This window comes from Lethenteron reissneri, chromosome 47, assembly GCF_015708825.2.
Source record: "Lethenteron reissneri isolate LAM-NWPU_2019-01 chromosome 47, ASM1570882v1, whole genome shotgun sequence".
In the NCBI taxonomy this organism is placed as follows: domain Eukaryota; kingdom Metazoa; phylum Chordata; class Hyperoartia; order Petromyzontiformes; family Petromyzontidae; genus Lethenteron; species Lethenteron reissneri.
In genome coordinates this window covers 8,666,948-8,693,678 of record NC_083825.1, presented here as the reverse complement: position 1 = coordinate 8,693,678, position 26,731 = coordinate 8,666,948, and the positions used below count along the sequence as shown (strand labels likewise).

The window sequence follows — 26,731 nt, the reverse complement described above, 5'->3', positions numbered from 1 at the left end:
AACCACGTGTCAGGATCTGGATCGAACCCACAACCTCCTGTGTCCCAAGCGAGGCAGCTCACTTCTCGCCAGCGTTAACGGGACGCTGTAGAATGTGTAGATGTTGTGCTGGGTTGTTCAGTGAGGCTTGACGATACTAAGTCAAGGTAGTGGTGGAGTTTCCACATTCCTACGCCTGGGATCAAGTTAATGTCGTATTGCTATAAACTACATTATTACATCATGGGATCTCCTTTGCCAGTACAAAAATATGATCATAAGTACGCCTTTTGGCGTCCTCTGGTCTAACACCGTTTGAGACGAGGCTCAAAAGAAAGCTGTCTCTGGTGTGGACCAATCAGTTTCAAGGACAATGCATATATTATCAGAGTTGTGGTTTTTTGGGGATTCTGACCACAAGCATTGTGGTTAATGCAGAAATGATTTCTTGTAAAAGGTTTCAGTTTGGTGTTTAATCATCTTAACACCTGTTTTGTGGCCAGAATCAAGGGGGAAAACTCATTCTCATACGTTATTACAATTATAGTTATTGTCGCAGTGGTGGTTATTATTAATGTAGTTGCGTATTACGAGATTTTTTCTTTTTTAATGTACGTTTCAATTGCAACCATATATGTGACATCATCCGTCAGATCTGGGAAGCTAAGCAGGTCTGAGCCTGGATAGGCAACCAGCTCGGCTGCTCATAGGCTGCTGCGTTGTTTGTGGTGGACGGGGAACAGCAGTGCAACAAAGTCCATTGTTGTACAGTACTCTGTTTATGAGCTCCCGTGTCTATGCTCCCCTTCCTTCACCAACATGCACTAACCAGTGTGGTGCAGTGTGGTCAATTACCCCCCACGACCCCCACGTGGTTGTGTACTCGCAAATGTTTGTCCCAGTTTTGTGTTGGCTGCCTCGGCCAAGTCTTTGGGTGCTTGTGTCTTGGACATGCAAGCCGTCATCCAGCAGTGGATTTTCGATTTGCTACTTGCACAATGCACGGATGCTTTTGTTTCTAATAAAAAAAACGGTTCCTGTACAAGAACTGTTGCAAATATTTGAATACAGTGCTTCAGTTTAGCTTACAATCAAATCGCCACAAATACACTCGGGCTTGTTGAAGCTGAGAAGCTAAGCTGGTGACGCCTGCTAAGTAATGTACTTGCCATGGGTGACACACCAATGCTTGCCAGGTGTTGTATCGGCATGGGACTGCAAGGTAACGTCAGGAGGTGCTGTGTTGAATGTAACCCCTGTCTGGTGAAGCCAAAGTCGCATGAATGGATTTGGCCAAACATCAAAATGCTGGCAGGACCCTGCTGAAAACATTTAAATGTGATCACTAAATGATTTATCAAGTACAGTACTCCATTGGAACCTCATTTGCCAGTAAAAAATATGATAATTGGTTTTTTACCCTTCTATCTGGCAACAAAACTGACACCTTTTTTTACAAAGAGTCATGTTTGCATAGACCACAATACCTGCAGTCATAATGCAAACAAAAACACAACTATGATAATGAGCACTGTCCTTGAAGTTTATTGGTCCACACCCGAGACAGCTTTCCTTAGAGCCTAGTCTCACATGGGTGCAGGTATTGTGGTCTGTGCAAACATGACTCCTTATAAAAAAAAATGAGTCAGTTTTGTTGCCAGATAGAAGGGTAAAAAACAATCATCAAGTACAGTACTGTTGTATTTTCTTTTTTTGTTATAATTTTTATTTTTTATTCCCACTTTTTATTATTATATCTACGTGACTTTACCGAAAGAACCAAATAATACAATACTTCTGTATAGCACAATAATAGAATGGTATACTATGTTCTATCTTCAGATAAATGCAACGTTACATTTCCTATGTAACTTATACTCAGTAACTTAATACCCAAGTGTTTCTGTTGATTATCAGATATTGCCAGACTGATTCGTAATAAGGCACAAGTAAAATGTGGTTTGGCAAGTACTGACCCTGCCTGTGCAAAATGGCACAGCGCTTGCTCAGATGTTTTCGGTGATGTAATTCAACAAAACCGAAATGTAATCGTCAAAGTTGGAATCGTTTGACGACTTGTGGCGAGGCTGCATGGTTTTCATTTCGGCAGCGATGGCACTTTTAGAGCCATGAGACACTCTAAACGTAATCCATGAAAGATTGAATCGTAACGCTTTCCTTAATCGTTCAAACCCATTTCTCCGCTGGCAGTTTATCTCAATTTAAGAGGACATCCCATTGATTCAAGAAGTCTGAAGATATTTCTTTCTCTTGTAGACTCTTTCCTCCCGTTGCAGTTTCGGTCATTGATGGAATTAATACAGGATGGAGCTTTTGGTGACCTTGTCATGCAAATTAATACGAAAAATATAAAGTTAATAATTTTAAAATGCTTTTTCCTTACTGATCATTGCCATGCCCAGTTGTATTTTTAAATGATAATTTCCCTCTCAACTGTCACTCCAGAATCATTCTTTATTTATTTAAATTGAATGCACATATTAATCTTATTCTGCAGTCCCATTATTCACCTTGGATTTCTTTTCAGTCATAAAACATTTTCAGTCGATAAATATAATTGTAAATTAATTAAAGCAATTTTTGTTTACATTCTTACATTCTTCATTGTTACATTTTTCAAAATGAAATACCGTAATCTTCACATGGTTACTTTCTTCGTATTAAGTATCTTCTTTTAGAAACATTTTTGCATAACGTAAATAATTTCTTAAGCATAGCTTTCCGAAGGTGTGATGCAGTACAATCTGAAAAACACATTTGAGACCAACGCAGCAACACAACTGTTACAATGTACGTATGTTGAACTTCTTTCGCACCGTACGTAGCCAACCTTGCTCATTGGAGGTGCGGGGGAAGGACAACAAACGAAACACAAAAAGCAGTTAAAACCTACGCAGTGAACGTTTAAACATCATTCAGTGAATCTCATTCCTAGCAGTTTGAATTACATGGATATTTGAAGGTCAAATTATTATATGCTGTAATGAAGCTTAAAGTACATTCAGAGGTTGTGGCACTGCACCACCGATGAACGCATAAGGAAAAACATTCAAAGGATTTGAGGCAGGTAGCCAAATATGCCTTCGGATATTTAATACTGTATTTATTTTTTGCATCGAATTAAATATATTAATTAAAAAATGACCCACTTTACAAAGCAACTTCACACAACTGTGAAAATTACACATCCGGCCCCTTTGTATATGCATTAGAGTACAATGTCACATTTTAACACGTAGGCTTTCGCGACCAATATTAAAGGTTTTTGGGTTAGATCGCGTAAGTATAAATATGTCGAAACCCTCCACCACCCGACACAGCCAATCAGTAAAGGATTTGTCACGTGGGCTGAAGTAGTAACTATTTACTGATTGGCCGTGTCGGGTGGTGGAGGGTTATGACACATTTATACTTACGCATTCTAACCCAAAAACCCCTGTATTATGGATGACGTAGCCAAGCGTAATATTTCAACTGTTGGGCTTGCTGGAATCTGTGCCGATGAACTGCCAATCGTACGGGCAAGGACCGACTCCTTTACGATAAGTGGGTTCTAGATCAATGAAGATGTATTTAATTCACAACGACAACAACAACAAAATAATAATTAGCGACGCAAATTATTATTTTGAGTTGTGCAAAAATGGGTCCGGGCAAGCAATGTGAACCGTCGGATATGTGAAATGTGGCGTGACTGTCATTAGCTGAAATGATAACTGCACATTAGATTTTACGTGCGTTTACAGACTTAATAACGATATGTGTTGACGTGTGTGTGTGTGTTTCACTGCAAGGTCTGGGAGCATTCAACACCACTGGGGTGAAATCTACCACTTTGTGGAAAAATTGGCAGAGAAATTTGTAAGGTATGTATCTTTTTTTTACTGTTGTTGTGAAATATTGTGTTGGCTGGTACTTCTGCGGTATTCTGGCTCACACACAGGACTTGCAATTCCGAGTTCAGTTCTATTTCCCAGCATGGCAGCTGAAAGTTGAAGCAATGGTCAAGTTTCTTGAGTTGTCCTCACCGCAGTTAATCAGCAGGGTTTATATGGTGGGGTAAAGTGTGGCTACTCTCACCTCTTTCAAGACTTCTGATCAGTGTGGACGAGTGGACCAAAATACTCTGGGTGGGTCCCTCTAGAGCTCTCTAGCGGGAATAACCTTTTGCCGGTAGTGGAGTAAGCAGGCGATTGCAGGGCTGCACCATTCAACTTTTTTAAACTTCAAAATCCAAAGTCAAACGGTGTATTAATTCTAGATTTGAAGCTTTCGTGACTGCAAGGATTCATATTCTTAGGTTTTTTCGGTACGTGACTTTACCGAAAAAACCTAAGAATATCAAACGGTGTACCCTGCTCAAGTGACCAATGGGGTATTACTCATTTGCACTGCCTTCACTTTACATGTCATGGAAGTGGCAGGGCTCGTAACATCCACACGATGACCGCTTGATTAATATTGAGTGGAATGACTGAGGTGACTGCCTTCCGGGATTAGAACTCGTCACCATCCAGTTGTGAGTAAAGCACTTGAAATCGGTGTCACCTGACCAGATTTGACTGTTTCTGAAGAAGCTTCCAGCACATGAAGTGAAACGTCCGACATCGTGCCGAACAACACTCGATACAACGCCAAAACACCTCAGAAAGCTTCGTTGCTCGCACGAAGTGAACCTTCAGTCCAGTTCACCAAAATGTTTAGGCCCTTTTAACTCGCACACTGTCTCACCACTAGGTAAATACAAATAAAGAAGATTTATACTCTTTGGTTCTTTCGGTAAAGTCACGCTTGTGTTGCGCCCGAAACATCCTGATTTATCATTTTTTATATTTCTACCTACGTGACTTTACCGAAAGAATCAAGAGTATGGATTCCTGCAGTCACGAAAGCTCCAAATCAAGATTAAAGAATATTTTTTACATTGGATTGTTATCTTGGAAATTTTACTTCGTATCTCGAATGCCACAAAAAGTGTGGGTTTTTAGAAAGTCTATTATGGTTTTACTATCATGGCCTAGTATTCTGAAAAAAAAAACATGGGTGGGGCACTGATGAAATGCAGATTTGTTCCAAGATTTCGGCATGCTGATGTCTTTGTGGGTATCATGTTTCCTTTGAAATGGAATACAATCATGCACTTGCCATCACATGTCATATAAACACACTCAGGAAACTGTCTACCGATTTAAATTGTTCACCAAGTGAAACGTGGGATGTGGGAGCTTAATTTTCTCGTAACGTTTCAAACATTCACAGCTGTGAAAGGAGGCAGGCAAACATCACTGTGAATCCATTCGAGGGGTCGTATAACAAGTGTTTTTATTGATGCGCACAGTGCAACAATCGCACATCAGTCTCACCGAGGATCGAGGTAAAAGCAAAAATGTGTTGCAAGGGGCAGATACGTGAACATCTACAAAAAAATTACAGTTACACAGCCGTGCAGAATCACTGCACGGGGTGTGGGCGGCAAATTGGTCAGAGTGGATATGCGACGGTCGGATATGCGACGTACAGATTTTTAAGTCCTCTGTTTGTAACCGTGCTCTGTAGATAAGAAAAGGATCTTTCTTGAACTTTGTACAGTACGCGGCAAACGTGAGAGAAATGTGCGAGCGTGTTTGGACAGAAACAACACAGCTCTCGAATGTACTCCGGATTTTTTGAATTCTTTGTCTTCATAGCGCCGCCGTGACTGGGATCAAGGTGAAAGCTTTAGCCGCTGGCTGAGACAGCTCTTTCAATCATTATTGTTTTTTCTTAAGTTTTTTAATGCTCTTGGCGTTTGTGAAAAAGCAATATTATTTTATATTGACCACACTGACCAGCCTGGTACTATCCATCTAGACAATCTCTATCATTGTTCAATTATGAACAAGTTCATCTAGATTCTTATTGATATTGATTCAACCCCATCACCCATCCTGGGTTGAAAAAAACTCAATGACCACATTGTGTGAGAAGTCAACAATGGTTGTCCTAAGGGCAGACTCATTTCCTACATAGGAATGTGGAATTTCCACCAGTGGCTCATAGCTGAAACAGGGAGACACTGACTGCGAGTTAAGTTGTTTGCATGATACTGAACTTTGTATCACTTATCTTGCTTCTCAAGATTGCTGCGCTGTAGGCATAGACTTGCAGACTAATGATGCGTATGCCGAAATGGCGTCAACAATAGTATAACACTTTAGGAATCCCAGGATGCTTTGCTTACCAAGATGACACCCAAAGTCTTGGGCCCTTTCTGCCACACAGCGTTATGACGGCCAACAGCTCACAAGAGCCGAGAGTGGCAGCAATCAGTCCTTTGGGTTTGTTTCTCCATTTGCTCTGGCTCATTTGTATCGTTTTGAGCACTAGTATTACCATAAATATTGCTTCATACTTATTTGCATGAATTTCTTTGTATGTTTTCACACTCACTTCAATACGTGGCACGTAATATTAAGTGGTGACATCTATGTCGTCCGTTCGTGCTGCGAGAAATTTGCATCTATTGCTGAAAATTACTTTTAAATCAGCTACCTGCTGAGTTAGATTGTTGATGTAAACCATCCTGAATTTGCCTGCAAATAGGGTCGCCATCCCTATGGCCAGCCGAATATGTACAAGAATGGTCATGGCATCTTGATATTTAATCCCCCTCGGTGTACCACGACCACAACCCCCAGTCTCTACAGCTCTAGATCTCACAACTTGGGATGGTGACGGAGCAGCGGGTGCTAACAATCGCTGGGCTTGAACAGGATTCGTCATGGATCTGTCCATCGCTATGTACAAGTGCATAGACTCTGGTGAATTGGCAGCAGGGACACGTCACTAAGAAGGGATAAGAATAATAATAATGGAGTGGCAGCCAAAGAATGGAACACACCGTCGCTGTACGTCCTCTGACAAATATGGAGCGGTCACATTGCTTGATGTGCAGGATGATTACGTTGCAAGATTGCGATAGGTGGCAGCAGCCGCGGTGGCCGCTATGGGAAGGGGAGGCCTTCATCCAGCAGTGGATTCGCCACGGCTGACGATGATGAGCCAGATGTGTTTATTGGTAACGAATGCAAATGATGAACGGTGCTCGCGTTTGGTGAGCACAGGCCTTGGCAGGGATGGACGTAAATTCATGGCAGCAGCTGAGAATTTCCACAATGTAGTGCTGTGGAAAGTATTCCACAGCAGATATCCAAAATTAAAATAACGCAAGTAAATTTTATATTTTTAACTCCGCACACCTTGGCTTTGTTGTTGACTAATGAGGCCGCGTGCAAATGAAATTTCTCCGCAATGGCTTTGGGTAGGAAACGAGCGGCGTTCCTGCACTCTGCGTAAACATTTACGCCCGCAGATCCATTGCAAGAGGCGGTGCACTTTGGGATATTAAAACTGGTGGATGATAAATTGAGGGCATGAATAGGGGCAGCACGCCATTGTCGGAAATCACTCGAAGCCGGGCGATCAGGAGGGGCCCATATTTTTATTGTCATCGTCCGAAACCGTAGCATTGCCAAGTCTATTGTGTTACAAAAAAAAATCTCGCTTAAAATAAACCAGGACATGTACACGCGGTGAACGTGGCACATAAATGAGATTTATTGTTTTAGGGAGTGTATTGTATTATTTAATGACCTACTTCTGTATGTGTTGGCTCTGAAACGCACACACTCCCACACATACACCATCAAAAGATACAATCTGGTCGTGAACGCCTACAGTATTGAGGCATGCTAAGAGGGCGATGTTACTGGTATAGCCAGCAGCACACCTGGCCACCTTTGTATTCCCAGTGCTCATGTTCATACCCCAATGTGAGAGAGACATTTAAGGCCGAGTCTATCTAGTGGAGGCACAGGACGGGTATTGACATCACTGGTCACTGATGTTATTTGTGGTCTGGAATCAATCTGAGGTCATTGGATTCATCGACCACTGCATTACACTGACCCTTGCAGCTGGTTCGGTGGACTTGTGATGTTCATACCCCAATGTGAGAGAGACATTTAAGGCCGAGTCTATCTAGTGGAGGCACGGGCCGGGTATTAACATCACTGGTCACTGATGTTATTTGTGGCCTGGAATCAATCTGAGGTCATTGGGTTCATCGACCACTGCATTACACTGACCCTTGCAGCTGGTTCGGTGGACTTGTGATTTATTTCAGATTTAGAACATGCTGTAAGAGTTATTTGTAAAAACAAAAACACATGTAGTTATTTCACAAGCATGTCTTTATTGTGCCGATGTGCTTGCTTACTTATTCACCCATAAACATTCATGTGTACGATGAACTGCTTCGCAATGCATGTACTGTATATACATTATATGGGTGATGTGAAATTTAAATTCATTAACAAGGAGACACGTCTGAAAATGTATATTTTCTTGATATTTAAAACACATTTCTCTTCTTCTTGGTTCTTTCGGTAAAGTCATGTAGAAGGGAAATAATTAAATGAAAAAATAATAAAATACAATTCTCACGACGTTTCGGCCACAACGCAAGCAGCCGTCCTCAGGTGAAGAACAGGTCTGTCGGAACATTTCTCTTGCCATTCTCTGAGGGGGTTGTTGGACCATACTTCACCACGATGTGAGCCATGACAGGGAATCGCACTCGCCAGGTCTAAATAGCTCCATGCCCTGACCAGTGCACTCCCACTTGCCTCCTTTGGAGCCTAATCGTCCAATTAATTATTTGTACAGTATGGTTCCTGCATTGTCGTTTTTAAAGTGGTGAGTGGTGGCACAGTGGTTGGCGCAATGCTATAAAACTATTTAAACTAATTCTAGATTTGAAGCTTTCGTGACTGCAAGGATTCATATTCTTAGGATATTCGGTGAAGTCACGTAGGTAAAAAAATTAATTTAAATTAATAAAAGTAAAATAAAAAATAATAATAATTTTACTTTAATTAAATTAAATTTTAAATTTTTACCTATGTGACTTTACCGAAAACCTAAGAATATTTAAACTAAACCATGTATTTATTTACCAGGTAAGGCCCACTGGGCTATACAGCTCTTTTTTTTCAGAAGTGACCTGGCCACAAATAATAGCTCAATGAATGTGGCTTACGATGTGGAAATGTATAGCAGCCGAATAAATACTCTAAACACATTCTTCTAAATGTGGAGGGGAAAAACTGGAGGACCTGGACGAAAAATCCACGCGACCACAGGGAGAGAGACACTGCAAACTCCAAATATACAGGTGTCAGGTTTGGATCGAACCCACGACCTCCTGCATACCAGGCGAGGTAGTTAACATCTCGCCACCGCGGCGCCCTGCACTACGAAGCCAGCAACCAGAGTATGATGACATCAGTGGCAGTACCATTGGTACCTCATTTGCCGGTAAAAAATATGATAATTGTTTTTTACCCTTTTATCTGGCAACAAAACTGACACCTTTTTTACGAGGAGTCATGTTTGCATAGACCACAATACCTGTAGTCATAATGCAAACAAAAAACATAACTCTGATAATGTGCACCTTTTGGCGTCATCTGGTCCAACCCATGTGAGACTAGGCTCTAAGGAAAGCTGTCTCGGGTGTGGACCAATCAACTTCAAGGACAGTGCATACATTATCATAGTTGTGTTTTTTGTTTGCATTATGACTGCAGGTATTGTGGTCTATGCAAACATGACTCCTCGTAAAAAAGGTGTCAGTTTTGTTGCCAGATAAAAGGGTAAAAAAACAATTATCATCAGTGGCAGCATTTAATTATTTCACAAATTTCCCTTTATGTTCAATGAATGAATATTGCGCAGGTAGAAATGCTCGTGTAATATGTCATTATATGCAGGAATGTTGATGCGCTGTTTCCTCTCCCTCCCACCTGCCCCCCCCCCGTCTGCGTGAGAATGAACGTTGTCAATGACCAGAATTTTGTCTGCTTCTTGCTGCAGCCCCCAGCTGAGGATGTCCTTCATTGTTTTCTCCACCCATGGGACTGTGGTCATGCCCCTAACAGGAAACAGGTGGGACACCAACCGTGACACGCACACACGCCAGTGGCAGCAACCCAGTGGGACCAGTACTCTCATTCCTGGCGTGACTGCCTAGCTATTAATGATATTATTATAAGTCGCATAATAGTTTTTTTATGTCGTTGAATTACTGTTGGGATATTTCATCATCGCTGTCATCATCATCAGCCATAGTATATACACTGCTGGATTAAGGCATCCATCGGCCATCTCTCAGGCTCGCATTGCAACAAACCATCCAGCTGCTAGACATTGTTATTGAATTACTAAAGGGTTCTTTCAGCATCATCATGATCAGCTATTATCTCTGCACTGCTGGATGAAGGCATCCACAAGCCCATCGCTGTCCTTCATGGTCTCGCGGTGCAACGATTCTTGTAGCCGCTGCACCTGAAGCTGATTTAATCGCTCCAACGCTACGGCTGACATCTTCTAAACCGCATTCACTGCACAAACCATGACAGACGTGGATACCCGATGCACACATGGAAAATTAAAAACTCTCCAGTGTGCGACTGGTCGTTCAGAACAAAGCATGCAACGTATAACAACACAATTGCCCGATCAACAAATACGAAGGTAGACATCACAGCGATACACTCCACTGGTCCCGACGCGGTTATCTGGCTTGGCCACCTGAATGTGAAATTGTAGTCGTTGCTCTGAGTCTGCATCGGCCGTGCGAAGGAAAAAGAAGTCTCGTTGTAACCTTTGGTTGCTACTCGGTTGTCATTCCTCGACACGACGTGTCCAGCCCCCACGTGATCCGAGTGGGTATCGGGGTGCTCTGCGGTCTCGTATGCGGATGTGGGTAGTGACATCGTCGGTCATCCGGTGTTTGGAGATGAGAGATTGTATGATTAGAAAGTTTTCTTTTATATAGTAGCGTCGTGCATGCAAATTGCATCTCTCACAATCGCTGAGGTCGCCACAGGCAAGCGGTGAGGCAGCAGCCAGGCGGCGAGCCACCGGAAAGAATTGCCCGAGCTTTGTAGTCCTCTATATATGAAGATATTTTTCGGCCAATTTAACGGGTGTTTTATACACGTGGGAATAAACTAAAGAACTCGGAGAAACCCCACGCTTCGCAGAGTCCTACCCTCGATCCCACACAGAAAGGCCTGATGATATTATTCCGCACTTTGCCGTGTCACCTTCTCCTCGACACGTACGCAAAGGGAGTTTCGCGACGTTTGCGTGCGATGCAGCAACCCTCGTTGCCTCCACGGTGCTGGATCGCGGGCCGCGGGCGTAGCCACCACCGCTCGGATTCGTGGAGGCTGTAGAGCCAAGAGGGTTTCTGTCGTCGAGTTGGGATGCGTCGAAGGGTTCACGTGAAGGTTCCAGTGGCAGCTGAGGTCAGGAAATGTTGCACGGATGGAGGTTGCGAGCTCCTGCAGAGGGGAGGTTTCTGGGGATGGAAACACGAGCTCGGCCAGCCTGAGGTTCTGCTCGCTTCCTGCTCATGCGATGTCCGAGTTTTCGAAAGTGCACGCGCAAACCGCGATGTTTACTGCGGGGTGGATTTTTGTGCCGTTGTGGCCCCCCCCGATGTGAGAAGTTGCTTCCGTTTTGGCAACTATTATCTGAAGGAAGTTAGAACAAAACCAAGATGAGACGAGCGTCCATAAAGGCAGGATGCGAGTGGACTCTGAGGTTGGGTCATGGGGGAGTCGAACCGAAAAAAAACTAACACTGACTTCATTATGAACACTGCCTTGCAGAGAGGAAATTATGTAAGAGGGCTAACGTTTCGAGCAGTGGTCCTTCTTCAGCATTCTTCTCCATATGGCAGCCGATGTTGATGCAGACCAACGGCTATAATTTTACGTTGAAGATGGTTGATGCCAAATAATTGCAAGAGTAGCAGATTGGTGCATCGCTGCTGTGATGCACTCCTTCATGTTTGTGAATGGGGGCATTGAGTCGTTCTGTACGTTCCATGGTCTGTTCTGGGTGACCATAGTCGCACATCAGAGAATTTTTTTATTTCCCGTTTGTGCATCGTGTATCTGCATCTGCTGCTGCCATGGTTTGTATGTACGTATGTTGAGCTTCTTTTGCACTGCACATAGTCAACAATTCTAATCAAAGGTGTGGGGAAGGACAAAAAACTAAACACACAAAGCAGTTCTATTGAAATTAGTTTTCAGTCTAGATGATTAAAAAGGGCATTGTTCCAGTGGTTTCCTAATATCGGAAGGAAGAGCGTTCCAGGCGGCTGCAAAAGCGCATCTGAAAGCGACCATCTTTGTTCGATGGCCAGCCAAATTGCAGTGGATGTGGTTCTCAGGCATTGTGGAAGATCAACATCGGGGATCTTCTGCTTTGTTGGGTCTTTCACGAGGTGTTTGTTCCTTTTTGATATCTTGTGAACTCCCATTTGGCTTACCAAGTATCATCGTCCTCATCATCACCAGGGTTCAAATATGCATTGTTGAAGGTTTGCGCACGTGGGCTCCAAAAGGGCTTCCAGTCCGACTTCTTCAAGCGACGGTGAGGGACGCTGTTGAGACCCTCCTGGCGGATAGCGCGAGTGAGCTAGAGGAGTAACGATGCTGCCACATGGCACGGCAATCGGGCTGACCGTCACGGCCCAGGGTCTAGGGTCAAGTGTTTTTTTTTTACAGTGTGGTCAATGTGGTGGCCACTTTTGGTGATGTGTGTTTTTTACATGAACCCTTTTAAGTACGACGTATAGGGTTGGAATAATGGTTGAATCTCGCACAAATGATTGATTACACGTATTATGATCTAGAGCATCATCTTTATGCCCCCCCCCCCATTCCATGTAATGTTGAAGATGGTGAATTCATTGTTGTGTGGCAAATTGCCACCACCAATGCCATCCCCTTAATTTCAATAGAACCTTAAAATGTGATTACTCTGTTTTATCCACACACAAACAAAGTGAATTGTTAAAGCAAATATAACTCGACGTGACTGTAGCCTCTGTATTGAAATTTTGCAATATTTTAGTTGGTGCTTAAAAGTATGAAAAAAAATATTACATTTTTAATATAATGAAAATGTTGAGAGTTTGATTCTGTATTATTATGAAAACGGGAGTAATATGTAGTGTCACTTTTGTAAGAAAACCTCCCTGATTCTCAACATTTCTCCTTTCCTGAGCCGGCGGTGGAAATTCCACATTCCGTCGACAAGGGGACCTTGTTCTGTTTGTAGACCATCTGCTGCTCACTCTACAAATTGTTACCCATTTTTATCAAACCGATGAATAAAGTAAACACGGCGGTGTATTCCGTTGTTTCTGGTGGTAGCCTTCGTGTAGAGTAGGACCCCTCCTTAACGAGCACCCCTGTTAACGACGAATCGCTTAACAACGGGCCTCCATAGAGCCCAATGTGTAGTGTAGTGTGTAGTGTATAGTAGTGTATAGTGTAGTGTAGTGCCTCCATAGAGTCCAATGTGTTCGCTTACCGACCATTCCCCTGTTGACGACGGGCTTTTGTAGGTACAGTAAATATGAATGAATGCATTGATTAGTCTTATGTAACTATTGTATTTTTATGTATTACTTTCCATTGTTTAAATATCATAAAGTACTTTTTTGGGTGAAAATGGGTAACTTTTGATGTTATCGAAACGAATTAAGGCTTTAACGTGTATTCCCTATACTCGCATCACTACCAAATCACTTAACGACCGGTTTCGTGGAACCAATGACCGTCGTTAAGAGGGTTTCTACTGTCAGTGTGGGTCACATAAAACTGTTATTGAGCCTTTGCTCGGCAGCATTTCTGACATCGTCCGTGTGTTCTCTTGGCATTCCAGGGAGCAAATACAGCTGGGCTTGGAGGAGCTGAACCAGGTGCAGATCGGAGGAGACACCTGCATGCATGAGGGGTTTGCTCGCGTGAGTTTCCCTCCGACATCTATGACTTTTTGGATATATTTTTTTCGCTGGCCGTCCCCCAACTGTGATATCACGATGCGTCACGAGGCAACGGAAACATTCTTGTGGAAATCCATCGGTAAGCAGAGCTTCGCGGTTCAGTCTGGGACTGGGCCCCAGACCGGGCTCGAGATGGCACGCCACTGTCAAGCGTGATACTCCGCGTACCAGTCATCCAGTATTATTTCATAAAACTGGTTTATTCTGATGAAAAGTACACGGCAATGTTTCCCCTTTTTTTTTTCAAACATTGGAGTGTTACCGTGGTTACGGGATATCCCCGCTATGTTGTGTTGAATGTCCTGTGGACTGCGAGGAAACATCTTTCATTTGCGTCTATTGAAATTAATCGGACGGTTCGGTTTAATTGCCAAGGGGCGGTGACACGAGGGAGCTGTCGCTCGTTTTGCCGCTCATTGCAAAGGTTCGCGGTTCAAAAATAAACACATTCCTGCGGAGGGAGCTGGTAGGAACGTTGGGTTGCTCAGTCAATAGCCAGGGTCAACGGCTGCGTGGTATATTCCGCAAATATGCCCGACTGTGAGGGCGGGCACAAGCCGGCGTGAGTAGGTTAAATGTTGAGTTTTATAAGGGCACCACTGGGTGACCAGCCCCGCCCCTCCCACCCAGCCCCTCACCACCCTCCCCACCCAGCCCCTCACCACCCTCCCCACCCAGCCCCTCCCCACCCTCCCCTCCCCACCCAGCCCCTCCCCACCCTCCCCTCCCCACCCAGCCCCTCCCTGCACGACGGACACAGTAATCCCCTGTGGGCTGGTGTAACCAGGAGGTTCCTACCAGTATAAAACCCCTGAAAATGACACTGTTGTGAAACCTATCAGGACCCGCCTTAACAAAAAAAAGTCTTGAGACTCGGCGAGGCTTTCCTGAGGAAAATGAATGTGAGCAGAATTAAATGGTATTATTTCGGCACGCAAAGGTGCCTATGTAGATTTGTAGTTCAGTTTTGCCAACGGTGTTTGTTGACGTTTAACACGTAGGCTTTCGCGACCAATATTATTCATAATAAACGTTTTTGGGTTAGATCGCGTTATTTATAAATGTGTCGTAACCCTCCACCACCCGACACGGCCAATCAGCAAAAAAGTGTCACGTTGACAAAAGACAAATAGTTCACTACTTTAGCCCACCAGTGTGTTGAAGAGTGAATCCACAACTTTTACAGTTTTTGAGTACCACGTTTCGCTGGTAATTACATCCAGCATCATCGGGCAATTCGCCAGAATGGAGAAGCCCTCACTTGCTCCCGGTCTTAAATAGAGCAGCAGCCAAGGTGACCTCATCATTTTACTCATGCAGGTGCGACGATTTCAGGCGGGGTGGGGGGGTATTGTAATTATATAATAGATTGGTAATCAGTCAATTGTTATGATTTAGTAATGAGTTGTAATGTGTGTTATTGTAAATATAAACTACGTTAGTAATCAGTTAATTAGTATGTGTTTCCCCTATAAGGAATTGTAATTTTGTTGACGTGTTCGTTCAGCTGACACTTATCTGTCATCTTCCACCCAGGCGAGCGAGCAGATACAGCAAGAATTTTATTACGGTATGTGGTCTTTTTTTTTACTGCCTTTTTATAAGCATTAATTTGCAATGGATTACTCTGTTGCAAATCGTTTCAGCTACAGAGGGCCCACAGCTTGTTGGCGTAAAGTGTTTGTTTTCCCTTTCCACTGGTGGGAAAATGCAAATAAAATTTTTTGTTAAAATCTGCGGTGATTTGGTCATCACTTTTCCAGGGCACTGGCAGAAACTTGTTGCGTGCAGTGACACGTAAAGTAAGATTATTTATTTGTTATTTACACAACATTAAACTGGGCAACTCTTTACGTAATTCATGAAACATTACGCCTAGCCAATCCTTTTGTCTGATGAAAGCCAGCGCTGTCCTATTTTTTTCATTCAAACGTAGGCTCAAAGGTTGCCGCACTTTGCTCCCATATTGATATCCGTGTTAAATTCCATTCCTCTACCTGGCACATTTTAATTTTGCACATTTACCAGTTTAGTTCACATTTTGGGGTACGCACCTCACATGCCTGATGATTGGTAAAACACAGAAGGCCTGTGTCATGGTGGGCAACAGTGAACTGGCATTTGTGATTTGCAGGGTGTTAGAATAAAGTCAGGAGATTGTGTAAAATTTGTTTTATCGTGTTCTCGGGTTTAAAAGATGTACTCTTTTTCTCCCATAATGTAAAGCAAATTTAGGGGTGTGTGTTATAATCTGGTAGGTGTGTGCATGTTTGTTTGTTCATGTGGTCAGGTTAGTATAACTCTTTTGACAACGGGCACACGTTTGGGGTGCGTCTTGTATTCAGGAGCATCTTATAATTCTGCTAAATACCCTAATAAATATTCTACCCATATCGTTAAGAAAGGCTCCTTGCTTGTAGGATTTGGATAATCGCCAGCATAGATCGAGGCAATCCTGACTGCTGGTGATACACTGATTTTGCTTGAATTTGAATGTTAAATGTATTGCCTGCTTTGAAATAGTCAAGAAATAAAGAACCTTCTGGAATTGTGGGAATGCCAAGTAATTAGACTTAGCAACAATTGAAATGGTGAACGTTGGAATGCTTTGGGTGGTCCTCCATTATACTTTGCTAAGCCCTTACTTAATCATGGTAGAACCAAAAAAGTGATGGTGGAGTAGAAGACGTGGTGCCAGGTGGTTGGTGCAGTGCTATGAACCTGGCAAGCGGAGTTTTATTTCCAGCCACGGCTAACATCAGTGGTAAGGCACCTCCCCTTCGCTAACCAGCATGCTCTGAGCATCATGGTGAAGTATGGTTAAATAGCCCCCCCTATCACTGACAAGTTGTGGGGGAGGCCTTCATCCAGCAGTAGATGAACAAAGGGCTGTATATTATTATAATTAAATACACAATGTGAAATGTGGAATGATGCCATGAAACATATTCCTGTGGCTGTTTCTAACAACGGACTTGACGTGTGAACCGAAATGGTTCGGCTGCGTTTTTCTGTATTTTTCCGCGTATTTTGTCGCGGCACATCGTCCGACGTTTCGCTCCCCGTGCCGAGAGCTTCCGCGTTTCACTTCGGTTCCCTTGGAGAAGCTGGCTCCCCACGCGCGGAGTGGAAACGTCGGGCCTCGCTCAAAAATAACGCTCGGCACGACCTGAAAGCTCGGCGGAGAGCGCTCATTGTTTTTTTTTTCCTCCGCACTGCTTCTCATAGGCGAAAAGGCTGCCAGCATAATCATCGCGCTCACTGACGGGGAGCTCACGGAATATTTCTTCTCCTACGCAGAAAGAGCGGTACGTACGCCGTTTTGCGACCACGTCCGGTGCAGAAGAATCGCTGCTCGGCAGAATGCAAAGTGCTGGGTTTCTACGCTTGATGGTAGCGTTGGCCACGTGTACGAGCACAGGCTGAACATACTTTAGCACCGTCGTCATTTGCAAACATTGCCTTATTGCCTCGTAACCTTGAATGCACTCGGTCTGTAATGAGCTAGTGTTTTGGACAGTGGCTTTTCTTCACAAGTAGGCAATGCGAGAAGCAAGTCGGAGTATTTGAACCTACAGAGGTCACATATTGCAATGGGGGTGATTCTTTTAAAATACTGACATTTGAAAAAGGGATATTTTGTCAATTCCCAATCGTTTGCTTTCCCAGTCTCTGTTCAGCGCACTGTACAAATTATGCATCTTTCGTTTACGCGTAATGCGACGTCCGTGAATTTTGCGCAGCAGTGCAGAACTAAAGCCAGATGTTGGGTTACTGTAGAGAGCAGACAGTGGGAGTTCGGGTGTCGGCTTTACAACAGCTGTTCGGTCGAGCAGAAAGAAGGAAGCGATGGGGGGGGGGGGGAGAGGTGACATCAACAACCGCTGTCCGCGTTGACTTTTCGATCGCGATCTTGACGATGCCGTGAAGGATTTTGAGTGCATGCGTGTGTGTGCGCCGCGCGTTTGCGTTTTTTGCGTCGGGCGGACGGCGGGCAACCGTCCGGATCCCTGACCCCCCCCCCTCGCCAGAGCGCCCGCTGACCTTGACCCCGTCTTTTGCCATGCCTGTGGTCGCGGGGTTGCGCAGGCCGATCTGGCTCGGCAACAAGGAGCCATGGTCTACTGTGTGGGCGTCAAGAACTTTAACTACACGCAGGTGGGGCCCTGCCCGCGCGGCGGTTTGGTTTTCGTGGAATGCGACCGACTTTGGTGGAATGCGTAGCGGTGCACGCTGATTGTGTGCCATAGTGTCAAACAAAAAAGTCGGTGATTAATTTTTTTCCTCTTCCCCCAACTGAGCATTGGGATGCTACTCCTTGTCATCTCCCATTCACAGATCCTGAAGCCAGTGGTGTAAATTGCACATTCCGCTGGTGGATGTGAGATTATCCGTAGGACAAACCTCTGTTGACTCTCTCACAAAGTGGAAGCGATTTCATTGACCTGGAAACGATGATGGGCTGAGTCAACGCCCCCCCCCCCAACCAACCAGGATTTGAACTCGCAATGTGTTTGTAACACAATGAATGGATTGCAATTAACAAAATAGAGCCAATGTACATATTCTACGTGCAATGCATTGTGGGAAGTCCTGTGGCTATGGGGATAAAGAGAATCGCAATATCCTCATAATTCACATATCATTAGGGACCTCATTAAAAGCGATAATACCTTGAGTTGTATGTTGTCCAGCTGGGCTAAAATGACCGAAATAAAATCCTATCAGGATGCAAATTACTGTGGGGAACACCTGTCATAAAATGCTTGGAGTTTTGCAGGGTCGGGTCCCCGTGTGTGCCTGGCCTGCCAACCCTGCACCCTTGTGTCTCCATTGCTACCATTTGAAGAGTCCCCTATGGGTTCATTCTGTTATGCCACATCTACTACCACTTACTGGATTGTGACGCACTGTTTTTTCCTGTTGTTTTTAAGCTAAAGTTGGGGTGCATCTTATAATCTGCTAGCCGTGTGTGTGTGTGACCGAGAACTGTATCCCACAGTGGTGAGATTTTAACTACCTCGCCTGTTAACTGTTAACGACCTCGGTATACAGGATGTCGTGGGTTTGATCCCGACCCTTGACGCCTGTATATTTAGAGTTTGCATGTTCTCCCCGTGGCCGTGTGGATTTTTCTTCAGGTTCTCCGGGTTTTCCCTCCATTTAGAAATGTCCGTTTAGAGTATTTGGCTGATATGCATTTCCACATGATAAGCCACTTCGTTGAGATATCATTTATGGCCAGGTCACTTCTGAAAAAGAGCTATTTAATTCAGAGGGCTCTATGTTGTAAAATAAAAAAAAGTTAATTAGTTTGACCTTATTGACACCGATTACAAGTTTGGGTGCGTCTTCCATAATCCGTAGAATACCGTAGTTAACGTGCCTGCATCGGCCACTTGTAAATGTTTCACTGGCTCGCAAGGCCACGCAAAGTTTATTTACGGACTTGTTTTTCCAAAATCAACTATCTTTTAAAAGAGTGCAGTCATGTAGCTTTTGTAGTGTTCATTTTAAAAAAATACGCTTTTATGATGTCCATTAGCCATGAAATCATGCGCAGGAAGTTGCATTTGCAGCCTACACATTTGTATTGATCGGAAAGAGGCTCGGTGTAACGCTAAGCCATTTCCTAAGTGCTCATAAATAGAGCAGGGAAAGACCCTGCTTGATGTGGACTAGCCCAAGTCAAGCACTACAATCGCGTCGGTCCCGAATTGTAACGTCAGATCAAGAATTGCCTGGTTTATTTAGAGCCATAATTAACAATGTAACACAGCAAGACATTTAAACCGATTATCAATTTATTTGATCCACGCGAGACCGTGAGGGCCCTTTTGAGATACGACCTCGGTTAATGCATGAACTCACTGGCGCCTAGGAGTAAGATAATGACCAAAGCACTTGGAATGCTTCCCAGTCTCGTAAGACAACGGAAGCCAAGCTGATTCGAGCCTGGATGGTGCTTGAATAGGCGACCACTATGCACGCCAGGGTGTTATGGGCTGGCTGTGGGGTGACCCAAGGAAGGCCAGCGGAAGGGCAGTGCAGCCAAATCTGTTGCACTATGCACCCACATCGATGCCCCCCCACCTTCACCATCCCGCATGGACCAGCAGCGGTGAATTACGGTAAAATATCCTCCATGATCTTCTTGGTTCTTTTGGTAAAGTCACGTAGAAGGGAAATAATAAAATAATAAAAATAAAACATAATAAAATTAAATTCTCACGACGTTTCGGCCACAGCGCAAGCAGCCGCCCTCAGGTGAAGAACAGGTCTGTCGGAAAGACGGCGTCTGAATGAGACGCTGTCTTTCTGACAGACCTGTTCTTCACCTGAGGACGGCTGCTTGCGTTGTGGCCGAAACGTCGTGAGAATTGTATTTTATTATGTTTTGTTTTTATTATTTTATTATTTCCCTTCTACGTGACTTTACCGAAAGAACCAAGAAGATGAATCCCTGCAGTCACGAAAGCTTTCAATCGAAATTGTCTATGATGTGCACGGCGTTGAGGAGGCCCTCGTCCAGTGGCGGATCGACCAAATGACTCGAGGTGGCGCAAAGGAGGGTGAAGTATCCATTTGGTCCTGTAGCGTTCTTGCATAGTGTGGGGGACCCAGCGGTTTCTACGGTGGAGTCATTGCATCACTTTGCAGTGAAGCATTTTCTGGGTTCGTGGCGGGAAGCGGCGGCAGTGTTGTTGTTCGCGCGGGGAGCCAGCGCTGTGGAGCCAGCGCTGTGGAATGCTTCACCCCGCGCGTAATTAGGTCATCGCCATAGTTGGACGGTTTTTTTTTGGGTGGGGGGGAGGAAAACGCGGTAAGAGCTCGCTTGTTGAAATGAAGCACAGTGGTGCACGGTGAGGAATGGTATCCCGGTAAACATGCCCCAACGTTTTGGGCCCAACGTGTTTGGCTTGTTGTTGGAACCATTGGACCATCGTGGTTCCAACATTCCTTGTTTTACTGAGACGAGACGGAAGTAAGTTTTTCCGTCGACTTAAAAATCACTCGTCGCTTAACGCCGGCTTGTATGGCTGCATTTGATTTTGATATTAAATTTGTACTGAAAACCACGTGTAAATTTATTTTAATGAATGATAATGCATTGTATTCTGCGACGGCAAATGTATCTGTTTTATTTTATGTGTAAGGACTGAAAATAAGCCAGGTGGTGCGCGGTTATGTGATTGAAAGGTTCAGATTTCAAATTCCCGGTCTGGAGTTGACTCGACATCACATTTCATCATAGTAATTCGTGCCACGGAAACACTCTTCACCACCATAGGAATGTGGAATTTCCACTGCAGGCTCAGTGCTACCCCTCTAGTTTAAGGAACGCAACAGGAGGGTTTCTCCACAGATCTGGCTGTCGCCTGATGCTGATGAAGCTAGTTGTAATTACTCGCGAAGCGTCATACTCAGGTTGTAAATGTTGTGGTTTTGCTCCAACATACCGGTGTGATGTATTAGTAACGAACTGGCATGTGCTGCTTACGTAACAATCCTTACTAATTGGCTGTCGGATGCTGGCGGGTTTAACGACACATTTATATGTGTCGTTATATATTTACGCGATCTAACCCAAAAAAGCTGTTTTATGAATCAGTGCTGTAAATTGGCATAAAAAAGCCAATTGAGATGAAAACCACACTCTGGACGTGTTCGACTTTTGAAATCCCGAGTCTCGCCACCATGTGTTTGTTTGCAGTTGGCCCGTATTGCAGACACCAAGGAGCACGTCTTCCCAGTGCAGGGAGGCTTCCAAGCTTTGCGAGGAATCATCGACTCGGTGAGTTGAAACGTTTATCTTTTTTTTTCGTCTCGTGTTCTCAAAATCAAATCGTGCCACGAAACCCCCTTCATCGGACATTGCCCACGACACAGGTATACGGATCCCCATCCTTCCCGTGACCTCGTGCTGCAGCCGTGTTTGACTTGCGGATTATTTTTACACTTTCTCTCGCCGCTCTGTTAATCTCAGTTAATCGTTCCTCGCTTACGAAATTAGCCACACGGACACGGCTAAGGCTCCCGCTTCAGAGCCCAAGCCAAGGCTTTTTTTGCTGTGCGTGTTAGCGTGTAAAATGTGCCGCGATCGACTTGGCTGCCAAGGCGTTGTTTTTTTATTGCCGGCGAGTCTCTTTTTTCCACCTGACTTTTGGATTGCATCCCTGGCTTGTCGTTGTCCTGTTGTGTCAGTCTGCCCTCGGCGCAATTATACAGCGGTCAATGTGTTTGCGCCGTCGGTGCGGGTTACCGGTGACCCGCTGCGTGAATGTGTAACAAGCCACGAAGTTGCTTGAAATGCCGCCTCGCCATAGCTTCTGAATCGCCCCACGCACATCGAGCTGGATCGACGGCGTGTCTACTGTGCCGACCTATCAATACGTTTGAGCCTCCCGATTAGGATCTTCCCACGCTTAGAGATGCGTGCGTGCGGATTGTCGCTCAAGAGCAGCCGCGGCGCCGTCGAGGTTGTGCGACCAGTTTTGATGGTTTGCGCGATGCGTTTTATGTCTTCGTCAATCTCTGCATTTGCCGATGCGTGCATGTACCAGCCCAGCTTGCATAACAGCTGTGCTTTCACCGTGTGTTTTAACGTGACTGTAAACTGGATACAATTGATGAGTCGAAGGTTTTATTTTATTAGGATATATTTTTGGGATTTTTTCATAATTGGACCAGTTCAATCCGCTTTCAGATAAAGGCCTCCCCAATTAACCTCAAAATGTTGATTTAATTATTAGGCTGTGGCGACTTAAATTTTTTTTAAGACTCATTGCCACCAACTTGCGCGGAGTAAAAAGTGTAGCTATAATGTCAATTGTTTAGCTGTAATCCTCCAGCACCCAACCGAGCTAATCAAATCAAGTTTGTAATCTCCAACGAAATATTACTTTAAAAAATATTGTCAACCAAAACAGTTGGCACGTTTGGCCACTCGACAATCTAATTCGATCAGCTCTGTCAGATAGTGGAGGGTTTCGGTAAACATTTTACATAACACCTACATGATGATCCCACCAAAATTAAACTAAATTCATGATCCAAACATTGGTTGTGAAAGTCCAAGGAATAATATGTGTAAATAGTATTGTGGTTCGAATCCATCGGGAATACGGTTAAGATGAAAAGATCAATACTCATGCGCACACGTGCTCGTTACCATGCTATCTGTGCGAGCAGCAATGGCTGCTTTATAGTGTTGATAACGTTCCTTCTTTGTTTTAGATTCTGAAGAAGTCGTGCACCGAGATCTTGTCAGCAGAACCTTCGAGCGTCTGTGCTGGAGGTAAGAAAGCTAATGCTCACGTTAAGTTGTGCGTTTTTATTTTCACGGAAAGCTTCAACGGGAGTCCGAAGTGTCTTCCAAAAGGAGAGTCCTGCTTGTGCCGTTTGGCGAACTTTCATTCGCAGAGCGTTTTTTGCGTCTTCTTGGTTCTTTCGGTAAAGTCACGTAGAAGGGAAATAATAAAATAAGAAAAAGCAAATATAATTTTATTATTTCCCTTCTACGTGACTTAAAATTTTTGTTATTTTTATTATTTCCCTTCTATGTGACTTTACCGAAAGAACCAAGAAGATGAATCCCTGCAGTCACGAAAGCTTTAAATTGTTTTTTGCGTGTTAGAGACAATTGGAGCGCCCGTAAGAGAATACCCCCATTGAATCTCCGCCATGGGCTATCCGCAACCTGTTTTGAGCTGGACTACATTCTACAAGAACCACCTTATCCCCTTGCTGGTAGCTGCCACACATTATTCTTATCGTATATCAGGGATTAATTAAAATTTCGCTGCACAATCTGGGACCTTCTTTCAAAACCGACTTGGAAACACGTTAAGTTCTGAATGTACAGAGTTGTCGGCCGCTGCTACCTGACGATGAAGGCCCCCCAAACCAATCGGATATCCACACAGCGCAACCGCGAACACCTGCGCTGTCATCTCCATCCCAGCGTCGCCGCCGCCGTCAGCTCCGCGCGTCCCCAGCCGACTCTCCTTTTGCGTGGCGACACAATTCGGTTGCGGTCAGTCCGCGGAGTGCACGCACGGACGAGCACTCCGCGGGCTTGCCTGCTAACGTGTTGGAGCTCGTCAAAGTAACTTTTTTTTCTTTGCGACCCTTTCCCCTCGTAACGGCGTGCCGTGAGAGAGTTTGGCGTTTAGCTCGGCGGATAAACGCCGCCCCCCCCCCCGTTCCCTGAGCGCGTGCCCACCTCAATTATGTAACCGCCCTGCGCACGCTGGCGAGTAGGTGACCGAGGGGGCACCAGCCAGGTTTGTTGCTTTGCAGACGGAGTCGTGACGAGTTTTGTCACTCGCGACAAGGAGTATGATGAGAAGGTCGTGTACACTTTGTGTGTGCGTGCGTGTGAGTTTTTAATTCCTTTTTGAGGGGCTTAGGAAAAAAACACCAAGGGGAGATCTGTGCAATGTTGATGTGTGTCAGTTTTTTTGTGTGGCCGTGCTTAAGTTTAATACAAGGTCCGTGTGAAAACTGCTGAACAAACATTAATAATCTTGATACATTGTGCAGGGCTGTGCCTATTTAAATATACATGTAATTTAATCTCACTGCAATCTGCTGTATTACCAGTACTATGTTGCAGTACTGGTGACGCATTGTTTAGGACTGTAATGTTTTATATTCACGTAGTGACTGTGAATGTCGCTGTGTAGGTGCTGGGCTTGCGAGGCCACAGCGGATAATGTTGTCATTATGTGCAGCCCGGTTACTGGGCCTAGTACCAGCCCTAGCGGGGCTTGGGTGAGCGCTGGTCAGCGCAGAGGCACCACGTACAGTGTGCGGTGCGGGCTCCCGGTGAGGGAGCGAGAGGGAGCGTCAGTCAGCCAGGGTTACGTTGGGGCAAGATACGCCGGTTGACCTGCTGACACGTGACCGGATGATATTGTAGGGGTGCCACCGGTGGACGGGGGCCGCTGGGTGGTCACGTGGTAGTAGAAGAGCTCACGGGAGCCTTCGGGAAAGGGCCAGAGAGATCGAGAAGGTGGGCGGGGTGAGAGGCGGAGCCAGCCCCAGCCCGGGCCAATATAACGGGGTTCTTGACTGTTTGTGAGTGAAGATCCACATCGGGTTGAAGAAGCCTCTAGCCACGTGGTCCGGGACCCAGCTCGTGGTCCGGATCGGGATAGCGGGACCATGTCTAGTTCTGCCGTAGCGTGGTTAGATGGGCGTTCAACACCCGGGTGTAGGTTACGTTATGTTGTGTTGAGTTGATGTAATAAATAGTGTTGCTCCCAAGACAACGTCTGCAACTCAGTTGGACTCACTACATTCATATACATGAAATTAATCTACACCCGGGTGCCGCTCAATGTGGTAAAGTGAAGTTTAAGTATTCTGACATTGCACTCTCTCTCAGTTTGTTCATTTGGTTGTAAAAGTCAACAGCTGAGAATCTCGTTCTATTCTGTTCATAGTTACAGGTGGCTCAGGGTCCCCTCTTATTTTCAGAGTCTATTGTTTACACTTTGGCTCTGGTTTGAGTGGTTCCCTTCTACTCACCTACCCTCTCATTTACTCACCTACCCACTATTCACCTACCCACTACTCATCTACTCGCTTACTCACCTATCCACTTATTCACCTACTCACTTACCTACCCACTGATTTACCTACTCACTCAATAATTTACCTACTCACCTGCTCCCTCACCTGCTCACCTACTCACTGATTCACCTACTCACCATGAGTCTATAATCACTCACCTACTCACTCGGGATCCCCTCCTCTCCTTCTCTGCGTCAATGTCCCCATACTCTGACTAAACCTATTGACCGTAATGCATTTTTCAACTCCGTCAAGCAACTAAAAATTATGTATGGATTGTCTTTAAACTCAGTTGGCTTTACTTTAACAGGCGATTTGAATAAAACCAGGAACGTGATAATGACAAACCTTCATTTTGAGTAGTGCCATAATCTACACTTTGAACTGAAAAAAATGCATTATACATTTATAGTGCTTTCATTTTGTATTATAATTGACGGGAACATTTATGATGTGAGGAGCTGTACCTGATTTGCACAGTGCTTATTTTCTTGTTGGACTGAGTTGCTGGAAAAATACGAACGAATGAATATCAAACACCATTGTGCCTGGCCTCTGTGGGCTACGAAAAGGCATTTGACTCGGTGGAAATTGATGCAGTGGACTCAGGAATCTTACAAATGAAGGCCAACGTGTTTTTAAATAAGTTATGAGAACCGTTTAGGAAATGGATGTACAGTGTTTTAATGTGAGTGTGGTTTCTTTTGTCATCATTGCAACTCATGATGATAATCATGACGCCACTGTTATTTGTTGATTTTTCTAATTTCAAGTTTTAAAGCCATGTACCTCAGGGTTATGATTTGATGCACAAAACGATTCCTTTATAATTTTATATCGTGGTGATTATAGCAGCCCACTAGTGGTTGCAAGGGTCACATGTGGATCCGTTACATACGAAATGGGACCTTTTTGCCAGTATCAAAGTATGAAAAAATAAGAATAGGTTTTACCCTTTCTGCCAATATAACAGGTGTTCAGATGTTCAAACACCAACAGATAATCTTTTGCAAGAAATGAAGTCTGCATTAACCACGCGTGTAGCCCAACCGGTTTCAAAGACGATGCATATATTATGAGAGCATGTTTGTTTGCATGTTCACCACAAGTACGTGTGTTTAGTGCAGACATGATTCTTTGCAAAAGGTTTATATTTGGTGTTTGAACATCTTAACACTTGTTTTATTGCTTGAAAGGGGTAAAACCTGTTTTTATTCTTTCATACTTTCATTTTGATAC

General features: G+C 44.4%; 1 protein-coding gene across 1 annotated transcript in view; it reads left to right on the top strand.

Annotated features, from left to right (window-relative positions):
- The window catches only part of LOC133354322 (anthrax toxin receptor 1-like), a 93,075-nt gene that overhangs the window by 1,156 nt on the left and 65,188 nt on the right, over positions 1–26,731 (top strand). The window contains exons 2-9 of the mRNA XM_061571065.1: positions 3,795–3,866; positions 9,916–9,987; positions 13,792–13,873; positions 15,449–15,482; positions 17,141–17,220; positions 18,002–18,070; positions 21,627–21,707; positions 23,150–23,210. Of these exons, the coding sequence (XP_061427049.1) occupies positions 3,795–3,866; positions 9,916–9,987; positions 13,792–13,873; positions 15,449–15,482; positions 17,141–17,220; positions 18,002–18,070; positions 21,627–21,707; positions 23,150–23,210 (551 nt within the window). The remainder of the gene's footprint in view (positions 1–3,794; positions 3,867–9,915; positions 9,988–13,791; positions 13,874–15,448; positions 15,483–17,140; positions 17,221–18,001; positions 18,071–21,626; positions 21,708–23,149; positions 23,211–26,731) is intronic.